The sequence below is a fragment of the Cyprinodon tularosa genome, unplaced genomic scaffold, assembly GCF_016077235.1.
Source record: "Cyprinodon tularosa strain WSP-4 unplaced genomic scaffold, ASM1607723v1 ctg46, whole genome shotgun sequence".
Taxonomy (NCBI): domain Eukaryota; kingdom Metazoa; phylum Chordata; class Actinopteri; order Cyprinodontiformes; family Cyprinodontidae; genus Cyprinodon; species Cyprinodon tularosa.
Window position 1 is genome coordinate 225,190 of NW_024039185.1, and position 15,414 is coordinate 240,603.

The 15,414-nt window shown below is 39.5% G+C and overlaps 1 protein-coding gene across 1 annotated transcript in view; it reads right to left on the bottom strand.

Annotated features, from left to right (window-relative positions):
* Window positions 1-3,389: 3,389 nt before the first annotated feature.
* Window positions 3,390-15,414, bottom strand: part of si:ch73-139e5.4 (heat-stable enterotoxin receptor) — a 37,464-nt gene continuing 25,439 nt past the window's right edge. The window contains exons 11-27 of the mRNA XM_038301030.1: window positions 13,570-13,657; window positions 12,378-12,480; window positions 11,236-11,295; window positions 11,057-11,128; window positions 10,806-10,910; window positions 10,622-10,708; window positions 9,308-9,440; window positions 9,097-9,234; window positions 8,915-8,991; window positions 8,716-8,807; window positions 8,470-8,628; window positions 8,056-8,248; window positions 7,306-7,480; window positions 7,085-7,183; window positions 6,791-6,885; window positions 6,637-6,713; window positions 3,390-4,308 (exon numbers count right to left, since the gene is read on the bottom strand). Coding sequence (XP_038156958.1) covers window positions 4,107-4,308; window positions 6,637-6,713; window positions 6,791-6,885; window positions 7,085-7,183; window positions 7,306-7,480; window positions 8,056-8,248; window positions 8,470-8,628; window positions 8,716-8,807; window positions 8,915-8,991; window positions 9,097-9,234; window positions 9,308-9,440; window positions 10,622-10,708; window positions 10,806-10,910; window positions 11,057-11,128; window positions 11,236-11,295; window positions 12,378-12,480; window positions 13,570-13,657 — 1,955 coding nt within the window. The 3' untranslated portion in view covers window positions 3,390-4,106. The remainder of the gene's footprint in view (window positions 4,309-6,636; window positions 6,714-6,790; window positions 6,886-7,084; window positions 7,184-7,305; window positions 7,481-8,055; window positions 8,249-8,469; window positions 8,629-8,715; window positions 8,808-8,914; window positions 8,992-9,096; window positions 9,235-9,307; window positions 9,441-10,621; window positions 10,709-10,805; window positions 10,911-11,056; window positions 11,129-11,235; window positions 11,296-12,377; window positions 12,481-13,569; window positions 13,658-15,414) is intronic.

Here is a 15,414-nt window from a genome sequence, read left to right on the forward strand (position 1 = left end):
TTCCTGGTGCTGCTGCACCTCCAGAGGCTGCAGCTGCTGCTGAGTCAATAGGATTTAATGGAGCTTAAAGGGATGATAGGAGGAGCAGATTCCTCTGTATGAGTGCAGATAAGGTGCATCGTCTCATTTCTTTGGCTTCCAATTTATCATGCTATCATAACCAAGAAAAAATATGATCATCATAGACTTTTGTCCCTGTTTTTTTTTTTTTTTTTTTTTATCATTATTAGAAGTATATTTTTGTTTTATTGGAGATGTTAGCAATTTGTTTAAAGACAGCTTGTTTTCTTGAATCTAGGGAGGAAAATAAGATAACACATGAAACTGAGCATTGACAGGTAGATGAAAGCTAAGAGTAGCTTAAAAAACTGAAGGATGGTGAAATTTCTCAGGTTTAATTTTCTGCTGGAGACTTAACCCACAGCCTAGAGGTATCAATTCAAAAATACATTTAAAAACATGAGCCTTAAACCAAGTGATTCTACTGTTATAATGCCATACCACAGGGGGTAAAAGTGGGACGATTCAGCCTCATGCTAAATATCTAGAGGGCTGATATTATTACGTTTGTTTTTATTTAAGTAAAGCCAAATTATTTCAGAAGATTCTCAGTCCTCCAGGTCATGGTCAAGCTTGAAAATTTCCTGTCTAGGCAACTGGACATTAATTGTTTTAGAAGACGTTTCACCTCTCCTCCAAGAGGCTTCTTCAGGTCTAACTAGTGGTGGGAAGCACTGAGATTAATATACTGTAGGTCTAAGAAAGAGTTGGGGATGGGGGGGCAAAAGCTTTGTTTCCTCCCACTGGATTAGCCAGAAAGGACACATGGAGGGTGTTAATGGTGGTCGTTAGGGGTTTCTGATGGATCTTTAACTCCCTCGTCAGCCAATGCTAATTTAGTAATCCGTGACATCCTATGTCCTTTTGGTATAAATCTGATCACGGAAGAGATTTTTTTTTGTTTTGCCCACTCTTAAAAAAGTGGGAAAGACAAGAAAACATTCCCTTCAAAGCAGATTTAAAATCAGGAATTCAGGATTCTCACCAAGACACCTCAACATCTGCAGTAGAAGTAATAGCAGAGCATTCATTTTCTTATCCTCAGAATGTCTAGGCAGGACTACCACAAACCTCGCCCGCTTCAGTTAGCCAAGCCCCATAATTTAGATTTTCTTTTTTTAACACCGTGCTTGTTTAATTCTGGTTCCACACAGTGCTGCATGCATCTAGGGAAAATTATAACTACGCAGACACTGGTGCAAAGAACCCACCTCCTGCTGGTTTAGAAATACAGACACCTTCAGACATCTTATGATTTGGCTCATATATATCAGCATGTTCAACAGAACATACGGAAGAGGATTAGGGCCACTGAAAAAAAAAAAAAGTTAACTGATTTTTAAATTTTATTTCAGTTTAACATGGGAAAAAAAGTCAGAATTCTGACTTTTTTCTCAGAATTTTGACTTTTTTCTCAGAATTCTGAGATTAAATTCAGACTTCTGAGATCAAGGTCAGAATTCTGAGATTAAGGTCAGAATTCTGAGAAAAAAAGTCAGAATTCTGAGAATAGAGTCAGAATTCTGAGATTAAGGTCAGAACTCTACTATACTGAAATAAAATAAAAAAAAATCAGTTTACTTTTTTTTCTTTTTCCCAGTGGCCCTAATCCTCTTCCGTACAACATGAATAACCCTTAGAAAGTAAATGAATATCACCCTTTGATGACACAAAGAAGGATTAAAAACCAACAGCTGTGATTTCTACAGGTTTAAAACTTGCTCCACTGCCCCCTAGAGTCAGCTAGAATACTGGGTCAGCATCTAATTTCCTCGTTGAAGCATAAACCCACCTTTAGGCTCACTTGTTTAACAGGGATATCTATAACCATGGTTATTTTGGTCTTTTCTTTTTTCATTTTCATATGAAAATTAATGGAGGAAAAAATAGCTTGATCTCAAAGGAAACCTTAGAAACACCCTTCTACTTCCAGGAGGGCCTGTTGGAAGCAAAGAAATGATGGATGTTTTAAAATAAAACGCCAATTTCTGTGATTAGATCTCTGTAACTATCTGTGCCCCCCAGACTCCTGCTGCAGATGTAGACGGTAACTTCTGTTAGTAGATCAGGTGTGAGCTTCTGCTGCACCAACTGACCAGTGCAGGAAATAAAAGTACAATTAGAGACAATCTAGGCATAAATCATGTCTTTGTGTGTTTTGTAATTTAATTCTGTGTGAAATTAGAAGCAGGGCTGCAGTATTAAGTAATAGAATAGAGGATTTAAACTTTTAGAACATGTAGCTGATAACAGATCTACGATATATCTACATTAACGTCACTATGGATTTTAGTCATTGTATAACACATTGGTATCAATCAGGCCTGGTTTTGGTGGAAAAAGGTGAAAAATGTATCTGTTAATAATAGATATCGATGACGGCCTAAATTTTCCAGCCCTAAAAGTTAGCATCACAGGTAATGACTGACAGAGATGCAGCCATCTTTATTTTGTCCAGTCGGATCATTCAGTGCCTTGACTTGAAGACTGACCCGACATGTTCAGAGTTGAATCTTTTTACAGTCTGAAAGCTGGGATTGGGTTCTTCTCTACATGATTCTGATGAGATATGTACATGAAACCGTTCAGTTTGAGTTTGTATGTTTGGTTTTATTTATTGTTGTGTGGATTGGTGTGGCCTTTCTGCTTGTTTTCTACTGTATGAAATATAACCATCAGGTTTTCTGATTAGTTTAAGTTTACATGAATGTTTTCCTCTTTTATAGAGTATGGCTAATCTCAATGAATTACATCAACAGCTTAAAACATAAACAATTACATTCTTTTCAAAAAGCGAAACTCTAAATTGTTGCACACGGTGATCTATTACAATAATTTGTTTTGGTAACTATTGATAGTTAAAGCTTACCATTAGTAATTTCCTCAGAAAAGGGGTCACAATATAGAAATGTTCTGTTGATAACCCAGACAATGAGGTGGAATATAAACACCGTTTATAGGGAGGGTGACAAAAGGTCTATTGTTGCTGTTTTAGTGCTTATCCAGGCTCACCCATGGAAAGTTGAGTGGAAGGAAAAAGTATGGCAGGAATCCAGACAAGCTAAAGCCTGCTTCTCTTTTCAAAGCTTGAACAGAACCACAGCAGATCTTTTAACACCTCGTTGCTTTGGTGCAGAAAGTTGTCCAAGAAGAGACCAGACCAGGTTCTAAGCTTTAAGCTGTTTGTATGCCTACATTTCTTTATTGAAAATATTTAATTTATAAATCTTAATCTTTCTGTATTTTTTCTGGCTATTGGCTATGATCAATTAAATTAACAGCAATGACTGTTTTAAATGTATCACTTTGTGTTGAGGTGAAGAATCTTTTTGCTGATATAATTCATTGAGATGCGCCTTTAAGTTGTACAAACATTTTGCATGTTCTGTTACTTTTCATGAACAGATGGTCGATCATTTCCATTTGGTGGTTTCTGCTGTATTTCACCGTTTGCAGGGGTTCACTTTCAGCTGCTCTTTCAATATCTGTGCAAAAACTAAAGCAAAAACCCAGACATATGGGGCTAAAATGGCTGGAAGGCATCTCTGTCTAATGCTGGACTCCTGTTTTCCTTCTGCTGTCCACAGAGCAGTAATTATTTTCTATCTATGAAACAATGTGACACATGAAATGTACCACGCTTTGATGAATCTAAGGTAATGCTGTGTTATAATGTGGTGGATCGGTTTCTTCTTTTTTTTATATATATTTTTTTTTATTATGTACTGATTGTCACTGTTGTCTATAAAAAATAAACACTTCTTTGACTTAAGTTCATTGTTTTCTTAAATCATTTGATCAAACAGCCTGATGAACAAGGGCTGTTTTCATGATTATTAGAGCTGCATGAAGATACAAGCAGAGGTCCATGTGCAAAAGCTCAGCTGCAGTTTAGCCTCTTTAGGAGGGAATATTAAACATTTTACTAAAAGGAAAAAAGAGAGCAGAGTATCTGAATAATGTTTGTCCTCCATCGTTGTTTCTCCTTCAGGCTTATTTCTTGCTTTGGTTTAGTGCAATATTACAAAGCTGCCAGGCCATCAGCGCTACAGGAAGGTGCTGAGGGTGTTATCCACAGTGGCCAGCTGAAGATATTCAGGATGGCCACCTTCAGAATCCCCCTCTGATTCCCAGCCTTCATCCTCCTCGACTGAACGGCCCTTCCTCCGTATGGATCCTTGTTTTCGGCGCTCCAGGCAGGACAGGATCATTTGGGCCAGATCCTGCTGCAGACGCTGGACGTTCTCTCTGTAAGGTGGAGGAAGGGGAAGGATTGAAAAGTTATTCAGAGATGCTGCAATCATGGCAGTACCAATTTGGTAATGTCAAGTTAAAACAGCAAATGGTGTATTGGTGTGAGTGCAATACCATCTCCACCCAACTGGTACGCGCCTCACAGAAATCAAGCGCACCCATCTCACTCACTCAGGCCTTCAGGAGCCTATAAAGTAACTCAACACACCTGTGTTCTGAGCAATCTCTACAGACAAAGACCTCATCTTCGGTAGGAAATTAACTTTAAAACATTAAACCTGCATTCAGAGGACCTAGCAGGCTTTACAAAGATGGATTTATGCATTTGGAATTAACTTTATTTTGCTTCTTTATTGATAACTTAAAAGTAAAAAACATTGACTGGAAACTTATTAATTCATTGTGTTTTGTTTATTTGTAGGTTTTCAACCTGCTTGGTTGTCTTGTCTTTGAAAGTGAAGTGATTTAAAGAAAAAAAAGAAAAGAGAAATAAAAAGATGTCACTGAGATGAGTTGGTCCTGGGTCTCTTTAATGGGAGCAAGCCCTTTTCAAGTTTGGGCAGAAGGCAAGGTGGTTTGTAGAGGCCAAAAACTTGACAGGTAAAAAGCTTTTTTTTTTTTTTTTTCTAATCATCTTTCCTGCCCTAAATGCTATGAAGTATTTCTATCTGGCACAGAGGTGATGTGTGTGTGAGAGAGATCAGCTCTAAACTAAGACAAACAATATCTGATTTCTTAGACAATCCAGATCAAGTGAAGGATTAACTTCTCAGCAATTTTCTTTATCAATAGGTTACAATCTACATGCTTGACACAATTTTTTGCATCACATTTGGATTTCTCATGCAGAAAATGCATAAAGCCAAAGCAAATACCAGTTTTGTTCAGCAAAAAAAGGCTAAATATTAAACCATTTTGATTGAAATGTTCCCGTTGCTTATGAATCCCTAAACAGATTTAGTTTAGATGGACCAACTCTTAAATTGATTATTAAGGTTGTAAAGCTACTGACCCCTGGTCTAACCTCTCCCACTACAAGCAAGCCAGCTCTATGTTAACAGAATGTTCATCCGAGGTGCACAATACAGCGTTCTCACAGATCCTTCCTCCCATCCCTCTCTTTAATGCTGATATTCTGAGATGTCTCAACTGGTTTTTCTAATCTATTAAAATATCAGTTTAGCTCTGTGTGTGTGTGTGTGTGTGTGTGTGTGTGTGTGTGTGTGGGGGGGGGGGGGGGGGGGGGGTAGAAATTTTGATTTAAAAAAAATTAAGTCATTTCACTCCTATTTATTGCACCCTATTTAGACCATTTAGTAAATTTATTCTCGCAATCAGTGGCAAATGCTACAAATGGCCTGAATCAATCTCAGAAAATTTTTATGTGAAACATCTATTTCAATAGATCCATCCATCCATTTTTGTCATGCTTATCCCAAGCGGGGTCATGAGGGGTCCTGGTGCCTATCTCCAGCTGTCTACAGGCCAGAGGCGGGGTTCACCCTGGACAGGTCACCAGTCCATCGCAGTATTTCAATATCATGCTGTATATCTCAATCTAACAATATCTAAATATTATTGTTACAAACTCAGATTATTGTCTCCAGTGTGTAATCTGACTCAATTCCCCATGGCCTTTTGCTCCTCCTTACGCCACGCTCTTATCTAATTGGACTTCGCCATAGTACATCATCTGCCTGTGATGTACTGAGCAAAATGGTAGTAATATGCTGATGGTTGGTGAGTGAGTTTCTAAACATATTTTTGCCCAAGCTGAATTTCATCGATTTTTGTCATAGGCAAAAACAATGTGTTTTTATGTGTATTAAAATAGATTAGCTTTTAATATATATTACATGAGTAAATACAAAAGATTGCTTGTTGTTGTTTGTAGAAAGGTTTTTAGCAGAATATTGTGTTTTCTTTTGGAGGAAAGCCCTGCAGAGATTACTTCCTGCAGCATCTCGGAAAGAACAACCTCATCCATTAGCTGGTGGTCACTTTCTAAGCTGCCGTCTTTCAGTCTGTCCATTACTGTTTGGGTCGGCTTATCTACAAAAAATTTTGAAACCACAACAGTCAGGGCTGATTTCCACACATCCAGGACTTCTGACGTCAGGAAAAGGGGATATGACGTCTCTGCAGACCCCACACATCCTGGACATAAACGCTTCAGACTTCTTACCTTCCACACAGTATTTAATAAATCAAACAAGTCAAATTCTTGTTGGTTTCCAAAAACCTGCCAAATCATGCTTCTAAAACCAGCATTTTCACAAAGGCTTGTCAACCTTTTGTAATCTGTGAGATCATTTCTCTTACGTTGTAGGCGGAGTAGGTAGGTCGTAGTCTTTCCCAGTTTCTCCTGTCAACCAGTAGGTCATCTCTGTACCTTTACCCTGAGGAAATTAAACAATAGCTCATCAGAAGCCAAACCGACTGCTTCACCACATGGGATGAAGAGGCTAATTCTTACCTTTAGGTATGTTTCTCCTCTGAGCTCGTACTCAAACTTGCACTCTGTCCTCTGCAGGATGTATATTGTGGGCTCACTGACGTGGATCCGCAGGGCTGGAGGATGAGAACCAAACAGACATTGGCGGAAATGAGCCTAACCTGCTTCTCTGAATGCCTTAGTACCTTCAATAGAGCATGTTGTAGTGAGACTAATGTGGAGTAACATAACCAGAGGGAGTAGCAGCAGGAAATGTCCGTTTGACTCAACGTCTCATTAACTGCCTGTCAGAGTGAATGTGTGTGCTATGCTCACGATGTCCTGAAGACTCCATCCGAGACGCTGTGTTCACTGTGTCACCAAATAAACAATATCTGGGCATCTTTATCCCCACAACACCTGCTGCACAGGGACCTGGACACAAGGATCCAACAGTTGAAACTAAACTATATTCAGGAAACCCTTAAAACTGTGAGCAGGACCTCATCTTTGTGAAAGTTAAGCTGCAGACATGTGAGCAGGGATGTCTTGTTTACCTGAGTGCACGCCAATCCGTATCCACACAGGGATGCCGGGCAGGTGTCTGAGTTGGAAGGTGCCCATGAAGGATAGGATGTCCAACGCCATGCGGCAGATGTCCACCGCATGCATGTTCCCGTTCCTCCTTGGCAGACCGGACGCCACCATGTAGGCATCACCTATTGTTTCCACCTGACAGGAAGTTTAAAGATTTATATCTGCAGAAAGTCCCATCTGTCAGTAGGTTCTGTGCAGGAACCCTTATATTTATTAGCTCCACTTGTGAAGGTGTGTAAAAAAAAAAAAAGCATTAAACATATAAAAAAAAATCTAGCTTTTAATTTCTAATTAAATCTGAGCCACTTATGCTGTTTCTCTTCAATGTGGTGAATGATTTAGCATTGACCTTGGAACACAGCTGATTTTATACTTAGTTACCCATTAGTTTATTGATATCAACATGTTTTTAATTTTTATTCTGCTGAATGAAACAAAGTCACCACATTTGGGTTCAAAATCTCCTGATTTTCAAAAAAGTTGTTTATGCAATAATTCTAAGGTTTTTAGAATGAAAAAATCACCACATTATGACAGATCCTCCACCGTGCGTAACAGTGCACACAAGGGGCTTGTAGAAGAAAAGTTCATTTCAGTCCCATCAGAGCAAATCTCACAGGCCTAGTTAAACATTCCTGGAGTCCCTCCCAAAAAACAGACGTGAATATACTGTAAGCAGAATATAATTTTAATTTTAAGAATTATCTTACCTTGTAGACGTCGTGGTTGTCGACGATGCTGTCAAAGCCCTTGTAGATGTCGTTGAGCATGTCCACGACCTCCATGGGTGTGCTGTACTGGCACAGGGTGGTGAAGCCCACAATGTCGCTGAAATAAATGGTCACCTCATCGTACAGCTCTGGCTCCACCACACCGGTCTCCTTCAGGCTCTTCACCACTGGCCTTCATTCACAGACAGGTAAAAAACATTAACATATTTTCTACTTGTTAATAATGCTTAATTACCCGTTTCCAGTTCCACTTGTTTATCCTTTCCCCTAAACTCATTCATCAGAGTTTAATAGTGTTTATAATCAGTAACTTTAACCTTTGCTCAGGTTGAAATTCTGTTTACTACTTTTTATGTTCTGTAAAAAAATTTGTTCCCATCTGAACAAACCGACCCAGGAAGCAGCATGAAGTTGAGGAAGTCGGCCCGATCCCTCTCTGCTTTGTACAGGGCTGTTCTCTTCTCCACCAGGTGCTCCAGGTTTCTGGAGTAGTTCTGCAGCCTTCGGATCATGTTGTCCATGTAGCTCTCGTTGTCCTGGTTGTGAATTTTACTAAGATAGGGATCTTGTTTTAATCAAGCCTATTAGAAAATCCGACATATTTCTCAGACAGAAGACACAGGGAATACCGGGGGTTACCTGATGTGTTTTCCTAAGCAGTTCTCCACTTTCTTAAAGTCTGGTCTTTTTTCCGGATCCTCATCCCAGCAGTTTTTTATCATCATGTACACCTGAGGGATGGAGATGACATGAGCTTTAAAAAAAAAAACAACTATCCATCAGTGAGTGAAAGCACTGTATAATGAAGGTAGTGCAAAAATGGTTAATAAAAACTAACCTCCAGTTCTTTCTCTGAAGCCGTCTCAACGTCCAGGTCAGGTCTGAAGTAAGACGTCATCACCCTGGACAACTTCTCTGCAAGGAGACACCTTCATTCAGGACAAGCATCACTCTGAGACAGTTCACGTCAGTATCATAACCGCTGACTACAGAAGGAAAACATTTTGGCCAGGTGTGAACCTGAACGGTTGGAGCAGGACTTGGTGTAGAAGGTGGACTTCCTCAGAACAATCTCCTGGGAGATGATGGCAAAGCTGTAGACGTCTCCTTTCTGTGAAGTGCCCTGGTCCCTCAGGTGCTCTGGAGCCGTCCACAGATCTGGAACAGCACAAGTGCAGAGGAATGACAGAAAGAAGCAACCAGGATGGTCATAAGTAGGGGGACGCTTTACCTTTGCTGCTGCTGAGGAAGGCATTACAGCCGAAGTCTGTGATCTTGACCACCATGCGATTGTCCACCACACAGTTGGTGGACTTGAGGCGCCCATGCACCTGGATGGTGCTGGCGTGAAGATAGGACATGCCCTGCAAACAGAAGTCAGGCACTTGATACCTTCTCCAGAGGAACAGGTAATGAGATTTTCACTGAATTAAAAAGACAGAGATATTTGTAATATTTGATGACATCTAGTGGTAGACAGAGGAAATTGCAGCAGCTCCTTTAACTCGATCTTGAATCATTTAATTTATAATTTTGCAGCTCATGTGATTTAATGCTTCAAATGTAGGCCCTGATTAATATTTAGGAGGAAATTATTTATAATAATAAGTATTTAAAGCTATGTTTAAATGATGTGGACTTTTATTTTGAAGAGATCTGGGTCATTAGATTTATGTTTTCTGGATGAAATGGTTAGGAATGTTATAGAGGAACAGCTGCTGGCAAAAATCCAAATAACTTTATGGTTATTTGCCATACAGAGGTTTGCAACTGTATAGTAGTTTTGACTTGGTAAGGAAATGACATACAGTTCCCTTTTTAATTATAATAATTCTATTTTAATTATTATTATTTTTTTTTTTTTACAAATGAACTGGTTCTACAAATACTTTATAGAACCGGGTGTTCGAGCTACAGATCTTTTTTGGTTTATCATGTTAATTGATAAAAGACATCCCCACAGCATGATGCTACAACCACCATGTTTCTAATTGGGGATAATGCGTGCAGGGTTTACCCATGATGCTTTGCATGTAGGCCTTAAGAGTTATTCATGATCTCATTTTGCAGACCCTCTTCCAGATGACTGCTGTGTTGTCCCATGTAGTTTGTGGAAAACTTTTGCTTCTACACTTTTTTCCTCTCCTTCACTAAGAACTCTGTAGCTTCTTTAAGAGTTGACAATAACCTCTCAGCCTCTTCTCCAATCAGAGGTAGATAAAATGGTCACAGATTTGAGATTTTTGTTGCCAGAAATAAAATTTAAGATGCAATGTTCTTTTTCTTTCCACTTTATAGTTAAGAGTTGCTTTGTCACGAAACATCCCAATAAAACAAAGTGAGAGTCTAGTTCAGAACGTCACATTCCTGATGCTGTTTCTAGTTTCTGTTATTGATTAAACCTCTTATATCGCCCCTTTATGACGCAAGCCTTGTCTTTCATCTGCAGGGCAGCAAGATGCATGGTCTCAGTCCCCCAGCTGAGCATAAATAATTTCCAGTATTTGTTGTGTTAGGTGTTATAATCTGTAGAGCCAAGTCCCACCTTTGCAATGTCATACATGACAGAGATTTTGAACTCCCAGTCCATGAAGGTGTCTTCTGGGTATGAAATCTTGTCATTCAGCACATACTAGAACAAAACAGTAAAACAGACATGTTTTTAAATTACAAAACTATGAGCACTCAGCCTTGAAGGCAGTGACTGGATGTGGTTGTGCCTTACATACCCTGAGCGACCCCCTCTCTCCGTACTCAAACACGCCGAACACACCCTCATCAAACCTGACCGTGCCATAAAACTTGGTCAGGTTGTAATAGTCGATGTTCAGAAGCTGCCAGGAAAAGGTAACAACATGCTGGTGAGCTTCAACAAATATTAACAAAGCGGCCATAAAAATCTGGAAAGGCCACGGAGCACATTGAGATGCAAAACCAATAAAAGAGCAAAGAACCAGGTCCTGCTGGGCCGTCGTCTCACCGCATTGAGCTCCATTGTCTGGGTTTTGTTGAAGTTTCCATCTGAGTTTTTCAGCTCCTTTAGGATCACAATCTGAGAAGAATCAGAGCAGAACTTTTACTCTCACTTATCTGCATGTGTTTAAGGAAAATAGGTTGGCTCTTAAAAAACTGACACAGGAACTTTTTCCTTTCAACTACCTTTTTGTCATAGAGGGCACGGCGGATCTGGAATTTTACCTTCTTCCTTTCATCCTCTATCTAAAAAACAATTAAAACAATTATTTCCATAAGAGTCCCCCAAACTGCTCCCCTTGGTGGTAAAATATAAGTTCATATTTAAAATAGCAAAGTAACACACTGAGAACTTTCATCCACACAGGAAAATATTCAGAACATCACATTATATTCCAAGGTATACTCATTGCTTTACTCTTAAAATAAATGCAAAGCAAAGCATTTTTTTCTATTTTATTTTTGAAAATCAATTTGAGCATCTTGGAGCTTTAAATTATAATTGCCTGTTATAATCCTCCCTCCAGCCAGGGGGAGGATTATAACATTTAAATGAACAAAGCTGATTTATCTACCTTGCAAAAAGGTAAAAAGATGTATTTGAGATCTGCAGAAATTTACTACAGGTCTGCAGAAAGAGTGGCATGTCTGGATAATCAAGAAACCATTCAGCTTTATCCATCGCCAGTCAGTTGTTTAGGAATTACATGTTTTTTTCTCCTGTCATCAATAATCTCTTTCAGATTTGCTGATAAATTTGTGGAAAATAATTAAAATATATAATGCGTTTTTCTATCTTATTTTGCTTATGTGGAGTAATGCTATTCTGTTTAAATTAATTTATATGTGAAAATGAGGGTTAACTGAGCCTGAGGGGAGGGGCTTAGTCTATTTATGGAGGCCTGTTAGAATGTAGGCGGCCATTTGTTGCATGCTGGCAACTGGAGGGAGGCTCTGGCTCAGAGGATTTAGTTACAGACACTCAAAATGTTTGGTTTGTTTTACTTCTATGTATAAATATGTATATAGTTTGGCCTTGGAATCCATTTTGCGCTGCCGGGAGCACAAGATGGGAAAATGTAGCAAATAAAGCAACGACATCTGTAACATGACTGAGCCTCGGTGAACAAACGACCCCGTCACAATTATGCTCCAACACATTATTAACCGTGAGGCCAATAAATGCAAAGACCATTGTATAGTAAATATAAAAATATACATTATGTTTTGTCTTTTTATATACAAAACTCAAATTAATAGAAAAGAAATACTGATTCAGAACTGAACTAGTTTTTGTATTCTAATCTTTTGCAGCTCCTTTTGTTCACCTTTAATGAAATGATGTTGTGTTGGCTGTCCTCTAGCAGAGAGATGAGGTCAGAGTTAATGTGGCACCAACGCTTCCTGAGGAGCCGATCTTTCCTATTCTGTCTAAAAAAAAACAAACAGAACCAAGAAGGTGAAAATCTGCCCTATAGGAATCCTATCCTTTTGTTTACAAAATAATTAGCTAGTACTTTATTTTGATCATGTTATAAATCATTACATAAATGTAATATTATCAATAAATGAATCAACAATGATCAGACTGAGATACTTAACTTCACGAGGTGAGTCTAAAAATGCGTTTGTGACAGTCAGCTGTCTTAACCATAATAAATTAGGGCTTGATCTTCAGAGATTCAGAATAAGAGGAGCTAATGGCCCTTGAAACTTTTTTAGTATGTGCAATAAGTACACGCAATGTGGGTGATCTACAAATGTAGCTGGGCAAATATTAAAGGTGTAGTGGAGGACTTTTCAAAATTTTTTAAATGTTAAAAGTCTTTTAATGGGCCGGTCTTTTTAATGTTAAAAGGAGAATTCTCTGCACAGAGCATTCCGGGATATATCCGCCTCTTCTCAGGCCTTTCTTTTCTTCTCATGCACTACGCAGACACCTTTTATCTTACGACAATCAGCCATTTTCAAAGAACCGCGATGAGTAAGGCGAGCTTCAATGACCGTCTGAAACCGTAGCTCACCACACATATATGCCTGAAACTGCGAATGTGCAGAAAAAGATAGCTAACTCTGGACGAGCACATAGGACGGTTATTTATTCTCCAGGTGTACAGTTTTATATTGTTAAAACACTTTACAGTATTTTATTGTTTATATTTTAACTTCCCTTTTATGTTATTCTTATACATTTTTCTAAGGTCCACATTTGTGTGACCATTTTCAATAATCTTTCTGCTGCTGTAAATTTGCCCATTGTGGGCTTGGTCTTGTAATGAATCCTGGGTAAACCGAGGATACATTGGACCCGTCCTTCAAATCGGGCTAAAAGAAGGACGCATTTTAAGGCCGCATAACGAGGAGTCTTGGAATCCGACCAGACCTTGGCACTGCACTATGACGTAATCGTCCTTCGAATCTGGCCTCCTGAGGACGCAGCGCATGAATTCGACCAGGGCGAATGTGTGTTTAGACACGCAAAACCTCTGAAGATCTGCCCCAAACTGCGCAATCACTCACCTGTAAAAAATCAATGCTATGGTGGCCACAACCACCACTGTGACAGTCAGCACGCCCACAAGGATGTCAGAAATAGCAACACCTGTCACTGCCAAGAGAGGAAACAAGCAATCAGTTCAGAGTTTCTACCTGTGGCAGAGATAGCAGAGACAAACCTCTGGGGAAATGAAGAATGTGAGGGGTCACCTGAATATTTCCTATCTGTCATTAAACTATTTCTAAAATAGTGCAGAAAATCCTTGGAAACCCTGGTGTAAACTAAACCGTAATTAGAAAGGCTCTATCAGATCAGTAACTTTACATAGGTCTCTCTAACTGATCTCGGCCTTAAATTCTGCCAGTATTGATGCACAGACATGTTTAATGTTAAATTTCGAACCCTGTATGAGCTAAGCTAACGTTAGCTCTGCTGTTTATACTGAGGAGTTATTTATAGTTAAAAACGTGCTTATTAGAAATAAGTTTGCAGCTACTTTTAAATATTTTTTATGTGTAGCTTTTTATTTAAGTTCATGACAGAGACGGCTGTTGAAGTCATCATTCTACTCTTCAAGAAAACAGCGATTAGCCTGAAGATGCTTTGCCAATGTTACAAGCCGCAACTTGGAAGTACACAGTGAGGGCAAGATTTACAAACAAATTGCAAAAAAGTGACAAAAGATGACATGAGTGCACAGAAACAGATTCACATGCAATTAGGAGTGGCCAGAAGCACTTTTAAGAACAGCTTCACTGCTGCACTTTTCTACTGGGCACCTGTCACATTCACACTTTTTTTTTCTCTGGTAGCTAGCCTAGGCTAATGCTAGCTTAGCAATGCTATGGCTTCTCTCTGTGTCCCCTGACTCTTTTCCAACTCTTTCTATACTACCCTCTCCTCTCTCCTACTCTCTTTGTCAGATGTTCAGTTATTCCTCTGTCTCATTTAGATACAATGGTATTCGTAATATGTGTATTTCTGTAACTTTGGAGGTGTCAAAGACCTAGGCCGTTTCTCAGTTCACTAGAACGCGAGTCCATACTCGTGTTCTCATCAAGTCCAGTCTTGGCAAGAACACAGGAAAGTATGGACTTGGTGAGAACGCGAGCCCGCAGCATAGATATGGGTCAATAGGAACAGAAGCGTACTCATGACGTCACCACACGCTCGGCTCTCCTAGAGCTCCTCTAGATAATAATAAATTATTACTTTTTTTATTTAGTGGGGGAATAATGATGGACACAGTGAGATGAACACAAATAAAATGAAAATTTTGCCAAATAAAACAAAAAAATCTCCATCAGAACCAGTGGTCCTTCACACACGGCTATGCTGAGAGAGGGCTGCTGCAGACGGGCTGTGGTTAGCCCTGGCTCCTGTTACCCTCGGAGCTGAGGCTGATGACGTATCACAAGTACACAAGGAGGCTCAAGAACGCATATTGAGAAACGGCCCTGGAGTTAGAGTCCCGGCTTTGGATTCCTGGATGTTAAACATCCAGGAATTAGACCAGGCCCACTAGTTAATAAACCAGAGCCATCGAAGACCAGGGACACAGCCACATACTGGTCCTCCGACAGTTCCTCAGCAGCCAAGCGACTGGGTGACGGTAGCCATAAAGCGCAGCCTGGATCTCTGCCAACTGGTCACCACCAACACATCTACATTTCTAACCCATTTTCCCCGCTTACGGAGAAGCCCATTCTGGTAATTAGTAGCCCCATAGTCAGAAAAGTGCCATTAGAGACATCAGGGATGATATTCAAATCTTTAATGGGGGCCAGAACGGACAACGTCAAATCCTACACTGAAAAAACTATGCAACCACTTTTGGCAATTACTTAATCATATTTAGCTACTTTAAG